General features: G+C 28.5%; 1 protein-coding gene across 7 annotated transcripts in view; it reads right to left on the reverse strand.

The window, feature by feature from the left end:
- The window catches only part of LOC118190427 (uncharacterized protein C2orf42 homolog), a 55,290-nt gene extending 41,779 nt beyond the window's left edge, over positions 1 to 13,511 (reverse strand). Inside the window, exons 1-3 of one of the 7 annotated variants that reach the window (XM_035361127.1) lie at positions 12,936 to 13,480; positions 8,532 to 8,738; positions 1,823 to 2,549 (exon numbers count right to left, since the gene is read on the reverse strand). In XM_035361127.1, coding sequence (XP_035217018.1) covers positions 1,823 to 2,515 — 693 coding nt within the window. In that variant the 5' untranslated portion in view covers positions 2,516 to 2,549; positions 8,532 to 8,738; positions 12,936 to 13,480. Of the gene's footprint in view, positions 1 to 1,822; positions 2,550 to 8,524; positions 8,739 to 12,935 lie in introns of all 7 variants that reach the window. The other 6 variants (XM_035361129.1, XM_035361128.1, XM_035361130.2 and 3 more) reach the window with 6 other exon arrangements.
- Between the last annotated feature and the right edge of the window lie 3,024 nt (positions 13,512 to 16,535).

A 16,535-nucleotide genomic window follows, 5' to 3' on the forward strand; every position in this document is an offset into this window, starting at 1 on the left:
GTAGTGTTTGTTCACTAAACGACAAAAAAAAAAAAAAAAAAAAAAAAAAAAAAAAATTATTTTTAATTGAAAATTTGTAAAAGGAAAATATTTCTGGTTAATCCCAAACTTTAAACATATATAACTACAAAACTATTCACATGATTTTTATAAAATGTAGTATATGGCATAATTTTAGGCACAATATATATCAATGGAAAAATAACTGGCATATCATTTCATAAAAAGTCTAATTTTGCATCAAATATGTATGTTACTGCAAAGTTTTATATAAAATTAACATTATTCTATTTTACATTACGTTTTTTAATACCAAAGGAAAATATTAAATCATTATTAAATTAATGTAAAATTAGGTATTAAAATGATACACTAATTCTGTGTCAGAGATTATCTCATACTTTTGAAAAACATTTGGTTCTGAATTAAGCCTTTGTAACACAAGACATCATTTGTCAGCCAAGACAATTTTTTTCAGGTAACTTGTTCAACAAATGATTTATTCAAGATCGCAGTCGTTCATAATATGAGTTTTCACTATATACTCCTTGGCATTATTTTTCTTTATTATGTACCATATTCTATGATTTTCTATTTATTTGTTGCTTTTTGGTAGCATAATTTGCTGAATAAAATGAATAAAAAATGGTTTTAAAATTTATATTTAAATAAATATTATATAATTTCTTCTTGTACTATATAAATATTCATTTGCTGCAAACACAAATTTACTTTCAATATAAAACGGGTGGTCTTATAATAAGAATTTAATGGTGGTGCTTACTTCCTGCAATATAAAGTGACAATATAGTATACTACAACTCAGGCATGCTGCATTTTACATAACTTATATTATTCAGATATTTTAGGAAAATTATAAATACAGTTTTGTAAAATTACTAGAACTACAATGATATATCTTGTATGGTTTAATATTCTGAAGATTCAAGTTAGAAAGTATATTTATTATTGTTCTGCACATATATTTTCATTCAACAGAAATGTATTTTTAATCGATGAACTTGAACATGAGCAATAAAGCTTCAAAAGAATTATGGTAGAAGTTTTTATAATATTAATAAGAAAAATGTTTGGTACTATTCGGTTCTGTTAAATGGGCGCGTTTGCTAGATTTGGCGCTTTTGCGCGTACATTTTCGCTGCAATTTTTTAACGGCCCTCGAAACTGAATAGTACCAATTGTTTAGTTTGAAAGAACTTTGTGAAATGTTGTATTTGTAAGTAGTAAGATATCATATTTATTTGCATATTATGATATTATCCTAGTTTTCCTACTAATTTCAGCAATTGAAAATAGGGAGCAGTAAAACACATAGTACATATTATTTCTGAAGAAACAGCTTAAATGAAAATAATAAGAAAGAAAGAATATTAAAAAGTACATATAAAGACCCACTAATAATTGCATTAAGTATATTTTAAAGAATTTATCAATTTCAATAATAGTCTTTTTTACTTACATAAAATATATCCTATTTGTGCATAAATTTTGCACTGTTACAATAAATCAGAAGTCTCAAAATCATATTCTGAAAAATTACTGGGAAGAATACATGAAGGGGTGAAATATGCATGTAAATATGCTATTTATCTAATCACAGATATAAACAAATGGCAGTATACACTTATTTGCATTCTTCAATGCTATTCTGTTCTTCATTTCTTCTAAAATTTTCACATAAATGTTCCTTTTTTTTTTTATATCCATGAAAATTTATTTTTCTAGCTAAAAATCAAATATTTATGATAAGCATACAAATTTGCACTGAATATAAAATCTTGTTAAAACAAAAATAAATTACCTCACTTTGGCATTCGCATAGAATTCTATACTTTCGAGAATTTTTACCAGGTTCAAAAACAGAAAAGTGAAGGAAGCCTAAAGGATGTTGATCATCTGGGTTACATCTTATAGCGAATGTACTTTTTGTTACTCTCTGAATAAGATACTCATCAGATTTTGAAGCTAAGCACCAGATCTCTTCTTGTACCTCATGAGAAATAGGCAAGACATTTAGAATAATTTTCTTCAAATTTAATGGTTCAGCATGAGCAACACAATTCACAACCAAATCAGCATGTGCACAGGGATTTAAGTTTAATGTTATAGTACACATATCATCAAGAGGTTTTCTGCAACTTTTTGCATAACATATTGCTGCACTTCTCTTAATTACTGTAATTTCTGAAGCATCTTGCAATGCTTCTATGCCCTCAATAATAGGAAGGTGCACAAAGCAACGAAGGTCATCACTGGAGTCTTGGAATTTGACAGAATAAATCTGTAAATTTGAGTTATTATTTATTTTTACAGCATCTGTAGCAGAACTTGTCTTAATCTTTTCTTTAACAACTTTGAAAATAAGCTTGCAAGCTTTATTTTTACATGACAGTCCTCTAGTGCCATTATAAGTGCCACATTTGGGGCATTTTCTTACACCTCGTAATGTAGGTTTTCCCAAATCTTCAAAGAGATTCTTTTGCTTTTCTGTCATATTCGCATTTTTGGACAAATCCTTCACATTTTACCTAAAAGAGAGAATTATCTACATAAATATACAAGTATGCAATTCAGATTTTACAAAAGCAAAAATTATACATAAATCTTTGCACTGAAAATAAAGACAAGATATAAACCATCACTTATTAAAATCACTTCTTTTCCAAACATATCTGAATTTATTAAGTGGCTGAGTTTAACAGATGGTAACTATAGTACTGCAAATTCTGATATCAGCTCTAAACTTAACAGGTAAGATAATGACCAACAATTAAAATTGTAATTACAAATTAATGAAAAAATTATACTACTTGCACAAATTTGAAATTTAAGACTTTATTTTAAAATTTATTATAATTACATACTATCTGTCAAAATTTTAAATTTTTATAGAGAACTCATCTATCCATGTTTGTTTTGTATTATTCATCAAAAGATTTCCAATTATATTCTCAAGTTTGCAAAACTGGTGGTAGATTTTCTATCTCCACTTTTCAATTCAAGAGTTCTAGATTCATTCAAAGTTGGCATAGTTTCACATTCTTCCATAACACTTTTAATTTTTGCAGCTTTTTCAACACTTTTTATAATACAATAATCAGTTTTTTCACATGTTGTCTCAGTATTTACATCAGGTGACTACACTGGTACAACTTTCATCACAGATGTCTGAAATGTTGGCTACAATTTGCAGCTCCTCCAAGGCTTCTTCTAAGCAATAACAACACTTTTAAAATAAATTGTTAACTGTGTTTTGAGAGTTTATGTAAAGCTCCTAGCAAAGATAATGACTAAATTACTTCCTTCGAAGCATTTTCACACGATTCAATTTAGATATCTTTTTTGAATGACATCGGAAAGCTTTAATAATACTCTGATCTGAAGTCTGAATGAAAAAAGTTATATTTCCAGGAAGAAGCCCTAAATCATAATTTTTTAAGAATATCAAATGAGCATGCAGCACAGTTATATAACAATAAAGCTATTTCTTTTTTTTTTTTTTTTTCAGGTTATTGTTCAATTTTGAAAAATCAGTAAACTACAGCTTGCCACCTGTATTAGAAATTTCATGCAGTTTATACTCCTTCAGCACAGGTAAAATGCTTTCATTCCAGTTATAAGTAGAATCACAAACTGCCTTTATTTCCCCAAAATTTAATTTAATGCAGTTTCAATAAACGATGTTACTTTTCTCTTTTCATCATGTGAACTATCCATCAGTTGCTACAAAATTCCCTCCTGGCATTTTAAGGAAATTTTTTAGTCCCAAAGCTTAAAAAGATTTTTGAAAGCAGTTTTAATAACATTCAATTTCTAGTCTTTTTTTGAGCTTCTTTGAGACATCTACATTTTTAATTAGTTGCTCATCAATTCTAGTTCTTTGTTTAACTAAATTGTGCAATGACATTTATAAAACTCCCAATTTAAACACAAAGCCTCTCTTTGGCTGCACTTAAAAAAAGCACCATAATCTTTAAACAATTTATACATTTCTTTAAAACTTAAATATTTTTGCTTATGCATTTTCAACATGTTTCAAGCTACACACACAGAAAATAAATAAATAAATAAATAAATAAATAAAAGGCTTCTTCCAGATATTTATTTAAATTCAAAATTCACAATTCTAGCCCAATAAGATTGTACTTTCCCTATTAGCTTGGTTCCCCACTTCATGGTTACTGGCTTAACCACTGCTTTCTCTACTTCTCCTTCAGCCTATTAGCAAATCAGAACTTAGAAGAGTGGGGGTAACTCATACAGCTTTTCCCCTTGAAACAGAAAGTGGGAAATGATGACGTTGTTATGTTGACACTGACTGTGGAGATGCAATTCACAACGCAGAAAATAGTGTTTTTAACTTGGAGAACCAGTATTAGAATTAACTATGTGTGAAAGATAACTAACTATAATTTTGTAGAGATGATGTTACTGCTGTGTGCATTGAATGTTTCAAAAGTTAATAATACTTACTCATTAATTTTAAAATAATAGATAAACAAGCATACTTTCAAGAAAACGGAACTTTTAACATAAAGTTCTGTTTTCTTGAAACCTGCAGTTTTTATTTAATTATTTATTATAATCTTTATTTTATTTAATTATTTATTATAATCACATTTATTTATAATCTTTTCTTTATCTGCGCACTACTCATATACAAACATATATGACTTTTTTTTTTCCCCCAGCTGCTAAAGAACTTATGTTTGATTGCCCTTGAAATCAATAGCTCTATTAAAAATTTCTCTTACTCTAAGGTTGATTTTTTTGCCTAATTATATATTTTACATTTGCATGTTACTCTTCTAATTCAATATAATAAGAGTTTTGCTATTTTAAAATTTTAAGTTTCTGATATAAAATTTTTTCTAGATGTCGCTCACCTTTTTTGTTGCTGAGCAAACATTCTAAAATGTTTCTTTTTTTTTCATTTTTCAGTGTTTCAATATAATTTTATAAGAGTTACTTTTCTTTCAAATTATCAATGCATTCTTGTTTACTTTTACAATTATGGCATTCAAGGATATTTTCACCATCATTTGTAATTCAATTTAAAAATCAGTCACATTTGATGTACTACTGACATTTTCATTTCCATACTTGGCCTCGAAACAAATTTTAATTAATTCATGTATTCTTTCAAAAATACCCTACATTATTTTTCTTTACTCTTGTGACTGAATTCTACTGTTACTTTTTCTACTGTGCATAGTAAATTTACTTTCAGCATAGCATTAGATTTTCACAGTATTTTTTGCAGAAATCTACGCAAGCGATTTTTCATGTCATTTTCATAGTCACTGCATAAAAAATGTTCGCTACAAAATTTGTGTTTTCTGATGTATCCATTCTTTTGTTAAAAAACAAATTTTCCTTAAGCGACAAAAAAGGCAAGCAATATTTAGAAATAAGCTTATATAAGGAATTCAAAAATTAAAATTTTAAAACATAAAACTTAAAAAACAAAGCTAGCAAAGCATTTTATATTATTTATAATCATACAAAATATGAAAATTTTTGAAATGAAAAATTTTTTTATGAAATAAGAGCAATATAAAAAAGTAAAATGCAAGAACAAAAGAAAACACAATAAAAGAAGTACGAAGAACACAAACTAGAATGGAAAACACAAAACAAGCTGAATATTTTTAAATAAGATGATTTAAAAATTTAATTAAGCAATTTTATGAGAAATATTTAAAAAAACTGCATCGAGCACAATCATCATATTAATTGAAATCAAACTTTTGAGCAATTAGATTTTTCTTTGTGTTCTGAAAACCTGTTTATATTTATAAAAATAATAATAACAACAATTAAAAAAATTATCATAAATCTAATAAACCATTTTTTTAAAACTTTTGTTCCTATTCTCAATCTAATTGCTACCCTTAAGTTTTTTGAGTGCAGTTATTTGTATTATGATTAGGTTGTACAACGTATACCATAAACAGGAATGTAAAGGAGTTCATGTAGCAAATCATTCCTTTAAAAAGGGCTGATGCAAGAAAAAGGTTCGGTATCCCTGGATTAGTATAAAGGATTTGATTTGTTTTCTGGAAACGGGAATATAATTATAGCCAATGAGTTTAATAAACAGTGGTAATGTAGAGTAAACATGTCATTAACACAAATGAATCAATTTTTCATTTAGCATCTTCAGTAACTGAATAATAATGTTGAAACAACTAATCTATAATTTGGAAATAAACAGAGAATATTTGAAGCATTAAATAATATATTTTTGCAAGTAAAATTATTTTCAATTCATATGCTTTAAAAACATAAACGTTATATTTTTTTTAATTCTTAAAACATATAATACAGTCAAAAGTCTTTAATCCAGACTCGTCGGGACTTCGGCGATTCCAGATTATCGGATTATTCATCAGCAGTTTAAGTCTGGTAAGATGGCATGCAGAAATTATAAAATTAAAAATAGGAAACCGTAATTTATGAAATACAGAGCAATTATGATCTAAAGGGTATCAAAATTTACAAAAAAAAAAAGCTTAATATTTATTTCTTTACTTTATTAAACATTTCTTTCAACACGCGCATGCGTAAAGCATACATTACGCATAGCCGAAATTGGAAAATTGCAACCAGAAAACTATTTGATTTCTATTCGTGATATTTATAATGACGAGGAATTTAATTTAAATCATATCAAAGATGGAGTACATCGAGATGAAATACTACATTTAATAAGGAATTATACGCTGAATTAAATAAAAACATCTGCCCTGAAGATAAAGATAGTGCTGACAGATCAACTTCCAGTTCATTGCGCGCCGCGATGCCCCCCCCCCCCCCCGCAGCAGCTCCAGAATCGGAAATTCTTTTTGACATAATCGAAAGTCCAAGCTTACTTTTATAAAATTGCTCTAACAGTCTGCAAAAAATAATAAGCCAGATCCAATTCGAAGATTAAGAAACAACGCAATCTGCAACATTAACTGAAATAGATAATTAGATAATTTTAGCTTAGCTTATACCATCCGTTATACATTAAATGCGCATGCGTAAACATATTATGCGCACGCGTAAATGCATATGCACATGCATAAATGCATGCGCAGAAAGTTTGTACCTTTGAGGTCCGGATTATAGATCATTCCGGATTATGGACATCCGGATTAAAGACTTTTGACTGTATGTAAGAAATTTAGAACTAATATTTCACAAAAACCAAAAATTGAAATTCATAATTAATAAATTTCAAATAATCTTATGCATGCAGCAAAGGATTTTTTAAATGTTACAGTCAAAACTTTTCAAACAAGCAAAACCCCATTTAAAAAAAAAACAATGAAATTTAAAGAAAAATGAACAAAAACAGAAGAGGAATTCAATTAACTTCAATGCTACTTTGTCAGGGAAAAGGAACATTGAAATTTCTCTTCTACAAAAATCCTTGCTTTTCTGTATCCAGAATTAGCCGATGAACCATTTCAATTTATTTTAATTTTAATTGTTTACCCTGGCCCTCCCCCAAAGCAAAGAAAAAAAACGAAGTAAATTTTAATTAGAAGAATTAGACTAACCTTAAATAAAGAGAATTATATTTTATTAAAAGAATTGAAAACAAAAGTGAAAAAACAAAATACTTCAGTGAAAACTTTTTAAATCAAAATGTTTACCTTTAAACAGATAATCCAATGAAATAAGATGCGAGTGAATTTATAAAATATAATTGGGAAAAACTTTTATTAGATTATCTGTTTTGGGATTATCTGTTTCATTGAATTATCTCTTTAAAGGTAAACATTTTGATTTTAAAATTTTTCACTAAAGTATTTTGTTTTTCACTTGCCATTTTCAATTCATTTAATGAAATGGAATTCTCTTTATTTAAGGTTATTCTAATTAGAATACAAAATTCTTTAGAATAAAATAATTAGAATTTACTTTGTTTTTTTCCCTGCTTTGGGGAAAAGCCAGAATTTTTGGGTGAACTATTATAATTAAAATACATTGAAATGGTTCATCAGCTAATTTTGCATGCAGAAAAGCAAAGAAGAGAGATTTCAACGTTCATTTCCCCTGACAAAGTAGCATTGAAGTTAATTGAATTCCTCTTCTGTTTTTGTTCATTTTTCTTTAAATTTCATTAGATTTTTTAATGGGGTTTTGCTTGTTTGAAAAGTTTTTGGTTTTAACATTTATTAAATTCTTTATTGCATTTATATGATTATTTGAAATTTATTAATTATGAATTTCAATTTTTGGTCTTTGTGAAATACTAGTTCTACATTTCTTACTTTATGTCTTTAATAATAATTTTTATGCAGCTTAATGGACAAAAATGCTAGGCATGTTTATATTTTGTTTTCAAAAGTATTGTTTTGTAATTATTATGATATATATATGGGCTACATAATGTTTGGTTTATATTGAAATGAGAACATAGAGTGAAAATATGAATATATTGGATGCTGGTTTATTGCTTTATTAAAGTTAATTAAAGTAAGGGCAAGAACAGCACTAGGCTTTTTACCACCCACAGCAATCTTTGCAAGTCCTGTTGTCCAGTGCTTCCATTAATACTAAAAATTTTGCTGCTTCTAAATCCTACTGGCCAGTGCATGTTCTAAATTCTAAGAAATTTGCCATCATTAAATTTTGTTGCTCAATGCTTCAATTAATTCTAAAATTTTTTGCCGCTCCTAAATTCTGCCACTCGATGCAGTCACATCTGTTGCACCACCTGCCTAAAAAGGAATATTTTCTTTGCAGAGATTTCTAAAGCACACTGATTCACATATATATTACACATGGTAAAAAAAAAAATTTTTAAATATTCACACGGCAAGCCTGTTTTATTATCTAAAATCAAATTCAAAAATAACCATCACAGCTCCCCATCTCTAATTACTGTTGTACCATAAATTTATTGGAGAAATAAGGAACAAAATATGGAAACTGAGTAAACAAATGGGTACTTACATATGGATAAGCATCCCGTACCAATACACTCAGAATATTTGTACTGTATCTGATGCAATCCCAATTCATTTTCAATAAGCCATAGTTTGTTTTTATGAATAAGAATATAAGTTAACTGTTGTTGCTTTTCCCTGCATTTCAGAGGGGTTGAGTAAAATTTAGGATTTGCGAAAACAAATAGCAAGTATTCTTTCAAAGTTATGGGATACTATCATAAAAAAAAGAGTGTGCATTAATAGATGTATTAATTTAATGTGATACCAGAGGGTTTGTTAAGTTTTTTTTTTTTTTTTTTTAACACTCTTGGTGAGTTTGGAGTCGACCAGTCTGCTCTTAGACTCATTCCTGTTCACATACTTTTTTTTTTTTCTTCCTTTTTTAGCTTTATTATTGCTTTCTTTGCATTTATGCAGCGTACAATTAAAAATTTAAATTTCACAGTTTTTAAAAGCAGCATATGATTAAAATTCTCACACAAGGTTAAGTGTTAGCATATACTTTTCCATTTGTTTCAGTTTTTTCTCAGTTCATGATATCAATGTAAAATTTTTTTAAATAATTTAGAAAACTTTTTCTTTTGACTTTTTTCTTAGATAGTTTAGAAAACTTTTTCTTTTGTCTTTTCATAATTAACTTTTTGCATGTATAACTAAATTTATTACATATCACATTCTTTGCACATATGCCACATAAAATACAATAGCATAATCACAAAATATTTAAAAACTGCATAGAAAGTTATAAAGTGTTGCTATACACTTTTTCGCTACATTATTTCTTTAAAAAACCACTGTTTGCACTGCTGTCTAAAATACTTCTCATAAAAAGATAAAGCATATTATGATTTCAATGAGACCAGCTAGAGTAATTTCATAAAAATATTTAATATTTGTTATTAGAAGTGAATTTGATGCATTTTTATTTAAATCAATCATATCAGAAAGTTAGAAAATATATTCTTAACAAGTTATTGTTTTTAAAATCACTTAGTTTGTTACACAGCCCAGATTAAATTTGAAATTTAAATATTACTAAAAGGCTTTACTGAAAGACAAGCATGCTGGTGTGTGGAAGATAAAACATATTTTATTTCTGGCAATGGCAAAACACTGCTTTTAAATTGCGGAATTTGTAATAATATATAATTAATTTTCCAAACAACAGTCTCCTGCACTTAGGATGAAAATGTTTTGTTTTATTCAGAACAGTGTTGCCACTGCTTGCTTTTAAACCGCTAAGTTTGTTAATCAAAAATTCGGTTAGAGTATATTTAATAGCACCGAGTTTTGCAAAAATCGCAGCTACACAAAGCCAAAATAACAAGTCAAAGAATTGCACAATGTCCATTCCATATACCGCCAAAAATCAAAAAGGGGCACCCGTAAATATATTTTTACCAAAAATTCATTAAATTTGTGCAAAATATGAAATAAATGAAAAACAAATTCAAAATTCGGGTTTCCAGGTGCACACGTTGGTGTGAAGGACTATGTGTTTTCAAAATCTGATGGTTGTAGGTGCCGTGTTTTTGAACAATGCAAGGAATACAGGTACACACATAAAGATTCTTGGCTAATCTTTGGAATATGGTAACAGGCAGTTTGGCGACATTCTGGTAGGCGATAAAGGTTACTACCTAGGACTTTGGCAATAATGTGAGAAGTACCCAGATACAATTACAGATTATTTTGTCTGAGAGAAACGAGAGATCATGAGATATGTCATGCAACATTAATGGACGAATGATAGCTCTTTAATCGGAAAAAGGGGGAAATTTGGAAAAATATCTGCAGTACTTTATAGCATTTTGTATTTAGCTTCATTCTGTGTTGTGTGAAACAGTGTTGCTTAATTTTTGGATCCCATGGCCCTATCTAAAGTGAATTCAAAACTTTTATTGCGTTTATCTGATGATCCAAAAGAATTACTTGAATGGTGTATGAGTGTAGGATTAATTGCGGATAAGTATGAATGTCCAACATGTAAGAATGAAATGAGATTGTGTGAAAGGAAGGATATTACAGATAAGTTTGAATGGCGGTGCAAGAAATCTGGTGAAAATGGACATTTTGTGATCCGCCATGCACTCAAGATTCTGTAGAAGATTAGGTAAGTTAGTATTTTTAATCATTTGAGGACATTATTTTTATGCATTGTTCTAAATATAAGGAATAAATAAATTAATATGCTATTACTGGAAAATTTTTATTAGCAATGAATTAGTTTAAAGTAATTAAGATTTTAAGTTAATTTTTATTAATTTAATGTATGTGTTTATTTATATTAAGTAGTGTTTTTTAATTTAATTATATTTTAATTAAATGATAGTTATTTTGTGAATTATATGTTTGTAGCATTTTGGAATACATTTCAGTAGAAGTAAACGTGCATGGAAATAATTTAAATATTTGACACTAAGTATTTGCAACCATTTTTAATGTTTACGTTATAAATTCACAGGTGAGTTTATAATAGATAATTTAGAGGGTAAAGTTTTCGGATATTTTATTTATTTTATACGTGCAAATGTTCATCCTTGGAAAGGGTATATACTTTTTCGCAATCAGGTAATTTCATATATGTCCTTTTTACCGACTTTAAAGATTCACAAAATTTTCCTGCAAAGTTTTCTAATTTATGAGAAAAAAGCAGTGTACATGGATAAAGTCAAGAGTGTGCGCAATGCCATTTTTGTGCAATTCTGGGATGTTTTTTTAAATAAAAATAGGTCGACGTGTACATGGTTACCGTGTATGTGCCATTCTGAAAATCGCGGCAAGGAGTTTGCGATTCTGCACTTTCTCCCAATTTTGCAGTTAATATTCGTCATGATTAAGCACTTTTGTTCCATAAAATTTCTAGAATAAATTACAGATTTGTTCCATAAAATTACAGATTCTAGCTTAAGAGTAATTCGGCTAGTAGATTGCTGGAAAAAATGTTGAGTAAATAAAAAAAAAAAAGAAACCTGTCTTTACTTCGTGAAGACAAAATGGCACCGAAAAAAAAAGTAGAAGGTTGCTGTAGCAGGGTTGGTTGCCAAATTTTCACAAAATTTGCCAAGTTACCATAATGCAAAGATTAACCAGATTCTTCACTATTTCATTTCTTTAAAAATAATACATGATGATAACATTTGGTGGCAACAATTTGAAAAATGGTTTGGACACAAGTGATGCAGACAAAAAGGGAGTTTTGAGACTACTAGCCCCTCTAGTGTTAAAAAAATACAACAAATACCTTTTCACACTGCCTGATGTATAAAGTTACTCAATTCCTAGTTAAAAATTTTGCCAACTTTAATTTGCTACTGCACTTTTATTACTGAATATGTATACTCCAGAAATGACCTTAATAAATTAACTTTTAAGTTTAATTTAAGTTCCAAGTTTAGTTTAACAACTATTCTTCCTTCTCCCCTAATGTTTTTATCTATAACTGGTATTAGTGTGCTCTTACATTCATCTATAAACAATGTAGAAGCAAACTGAGAATTTTCAAAAAAAAAAAAAAAATATAATACATCTCCTAGTTTTCAGAAATATAATATTAACTTTTATTTAGCTTTAATACAGATTATTAATAAGTTACACGCATTCTAAAATATATTACCAAATACAGACAACAATCTTTTCATATGCAGTTTATCACCTAAAATTATAATCATTGCACTGAATTCTGCAAAATAAAAAACTTAGATTCTTACACATACATACATATATTACATGAGTGTAAAGCAATTTAATTTTATAAAGTTGTATGTTTTAGCAACTGATTATAAAGGAAAAAATCTTCATCTCTTTCACTGGCTTATTGGATTTTTTTTTTTATTCAACAACTACTAAAAATAAAGTGTCAAAAGAACAAATTCTTATAGTAATTACATTTTCATGTATACATACACCATTTACTAAGAAAAAAAAATTATGCTACTGCAAAAGTCATCAATTTAGATTACTTACATTCATCTAACCAATATAAGAACTTCAACATTCGACATTTCAAGTGATTAACTTCTTCGCTTCTACTTCAAGTTTGCTACTTCTAGATTAAAATATATCTTATAACATAGTACGTTAATTTACTTTAATTAAAGCAATCCGATTTATTCTCTGCTGCGAGATATTCATTCAGGATATGTATTACAAGGAGAGTAAAAACTGATTTATTCTCTGATGGTATATACCCATTTCAAGAAATTTATTAAAAAAGAATAATATCAGTTTTGAGATTATTGAAAGGATCGCAGTAGAAACATACAAATGTTGATAACATCAGAATAAAATTTCGACGAATTATAACCTATTGTAAACATTTCCAATCTCAATACATTACAAACACACACTGTCAAACTAACAAACTATAATTAAAATTCATATACAAATCTGAAAAAGACTATAAGCACCAAAACCAGATTTCAGACTTTTCTTTTCATGAAAACGAAACTTCATCACAATTCATTGTTTACATGTGAAATGGTTCAAAAACATAGCAACCGTCAACAAATACATACGAAAATTTGCCCGCTCTTAATGTTGCCAAAACGTAACTACTTAAATGTGAGTAAATTAAATTTTCTATCCTATTGCTTATTATAAAGAACAGTGGCGAAGTGCATCCCCACCAGGTGAATTCCCTTATTGTCCATTCTGAATTCCACATATACTCTTTCTTCATTTACAAGTTTTTTTTAATATGCATGTGTATCAAGCGTGATAAATGTGATACTCTTCAATGCATTTTTAGTTTTTGTTTGAATCATAATTACCATATCTAATAGTATTACCATATCTGTGGGTAATAAATAACATCCATGCATTTACAAGTCCAATCCAATAATTACAACTTTCATTGCTTTCGTTCTGCATATGAGTATATTTATACCATTTATTAGTTATCGTAAGCTGCCCAGAACTGAGCGCTTCGGCAAAGAGCTGAAAAGGGTGCATTAGCTAAAGGATACATTATTATCATCCGGCAAAAGCTTTTCATAAACGCCAGGAAATGCTTAGTGATCCTGCAATTAGGATATATTATTAGAACTATAACTAATCCTGCAATTAGGACCAATTGCTTGAATAAAATGCAAATTCTTTTTTTTATAAATCCTATTACTGATTTTTAAAGGTATTACGTATATTCATTAAATTCGTGACACTATCTAATTAGCAATTTATTTTCCTGTTTCTTCTCGCATTAATTACGTATGGAGCTTAGGCCTTGACTATTTATTTCATCTCAAACGACTTTTATAACTAAGTTACTTTTCAAAGATCTATTTCGAAATTTTAAGGTGTTTTCGACGTAAGTTAGGGCTTAATAGCCTGAGCACCTTAATGTATAACATTGTTAGAAACATTATTAGGCATGGTCATTAGCTATTACATTTGTACCGTTTATTAGCTATAGTGTATCAGCCCATATTATTCTGTTTTATATGCTAGTCTAGAATTCCAACGTAATTTCAAATAAGGAGAATGTTTTTTTTTTTTTTTTTTTTTTTTTTTTTTTTTTTTATCACAATGACTACAATTCACTTTTTCATAATTAAAATATTAAATTTCAAGAAACATTATTTCTATAAATCAGAGATCTCAATGGATGCGAATTACTCATTTCAACTATGAAATATTTATTTTCTAAAGAATTCAAATTTTTCAATCACTTCTACACAATGATTTGCAAAAATTTATCTTCAACTGCAGATATCTTAATGACATAATATCATTTACACTTACATTTCATAATAATATTTTATTTTGAATCATATCATTAACAAACCTGAATCATTAACAAAGGGACCTCGTTTCAATAGGATTTCTCCTCTGGTGTGAAGGAGGTACCATTGCATTCGGAAATCAAACCAGATAAAGAACATCTATGCGATCTTGTCAAAAAATGACATTATTACTAACAGAGATTACTTCACCACGATAAACAAGGTATGGTAAAAGTGCTGTCTATTCAAGGTAAAAGACTGGCAATTAGTTTTGTCTAGGTTTCAAATAATGTTATTATTCCTGGACCAAAGATTCAATAGCCCCAAAATATCACTGAAATTAGCATCCAGGCTTTGCTGTCGGGTCTTTGGAGCACAGATACAGAAGACTAGATCGTCAACGAATAATTTAGTCTTGACTATAAGGTCAGACATCAGAATATCAGCCAAATCGCTTATATCAGCGGTTCTCAACCTTTTGACTAACGCATACCATATAAACAAAAATTGAATAACTGTAGTACCACCACTAGATTTAACAAAGATTATTTTTCAGTTTCTCAACTGAAATATTAAAAACAAAACTGCCATTTGCACAACCTATTGGCTATTTATATTGAATATGCCGACCTGAAAAATATTAGATTGGAAATTGATTACGATTTTAATTATCAAAATTTAAGTTATAATACTTTAATTATAAAATTTAGTGCGAAATTTGGCCTTTTTTAAGACAGATCAGTTTCCTTATGTGTGGGCCCACCAGCGGTCGAGCGGTAAAGACGCTGAACACTGGTAGTTCGGTCTGAGGTTCGAATCCCGCGAACGGGCTGGTTGCATGGGCGCTTTCGTGGTTTTCCCCATGTGTAACGTGTATACGAGCCAGTTTCCCTTAGAAAGTCCTCCACGAAGGCATTCCTCCCTTTAGGCAGATAGCCCCCGTGTGCTTTGCCGTAATTGAATAATCCGTCCATCCTTATGTGTGGTCTTATTTCACTTAGTTTTTAACCCTTAGTGTCTGCTTTTAATTTTGTTCTGTACTTATTTTTCAAATATAACATGGACGAAAAATCCTAGTTCACACAAATCGGTCTTGCAAAAAGGCCATAAAAATTTAATAGCTATATTTGAAATGTCTTTAGTATCTTTTTTTGGGTTCAGCCAAAAGTTAACATTTTTGAAATCTTCAGTTAGTATTCGATCACAGGAAATTTCTGTCAATTGTTTATTTTCCTCGGAAGATAAAATTTCAAATACTTTTGAACAAAATGGATTTCTAATCCAATATTCTTTTTCATAATCCTTTGGAAAATACATGTTGAAATTATTTATCAATGAAAAACAATGATTTTTAATGTCGGATGCTAATTTTCCTTTTATTTTCAAATTATTTTCAATTAGAAACCTTTCTAAAAGACATAAGAAGCTTTAAATTTTATAATCCAATTCTTTGATTATTAGCTCGAGTTTTTTTATCATTGCATTTATTTTCTCTCTAATGGTAAACAAATTAACACTTTGTCTTTATAATCCTAAATTTAATTCCTTTAAGTAAGTTTACAAAAATATCAGCTAAATATGATAAACTCGCTAACCATAATCCACTATAAACGTTTTTTTTTTTTTTTTTTTTTTAGTTTAAATTTTATATCACAGAGGAAATTTTGAATTTCTGATCGCAGTTCAAAAAGACGATTTAAAAGTATGCCATTCGATAATCATCTTACTTCAAAATATAACAAAAGCATTTCATGTTCACCTTGACATGAAATCGTTAATATTCTTGAATTTAAAGCTCGGCTTTTAATAAAATCAGCAGGTTTAATAAAATTAACAATTTTTT

This window comes from Stegodyphus dumicola, chromosome 6, assembly GCF_044657685.1.
Source record: "Stegodyphus dumicola isolate Sdum_Otavi_A_Nest chromosome 6, ASM4465768v1".
Classification (NCBI taxonomy): domain Eukaryota; kingdom Metazoa; phylum Arthropoda; class Arachnida; order Araneae; family Eresidae; genus Stegodyphus; species Stegodyphus dumicola.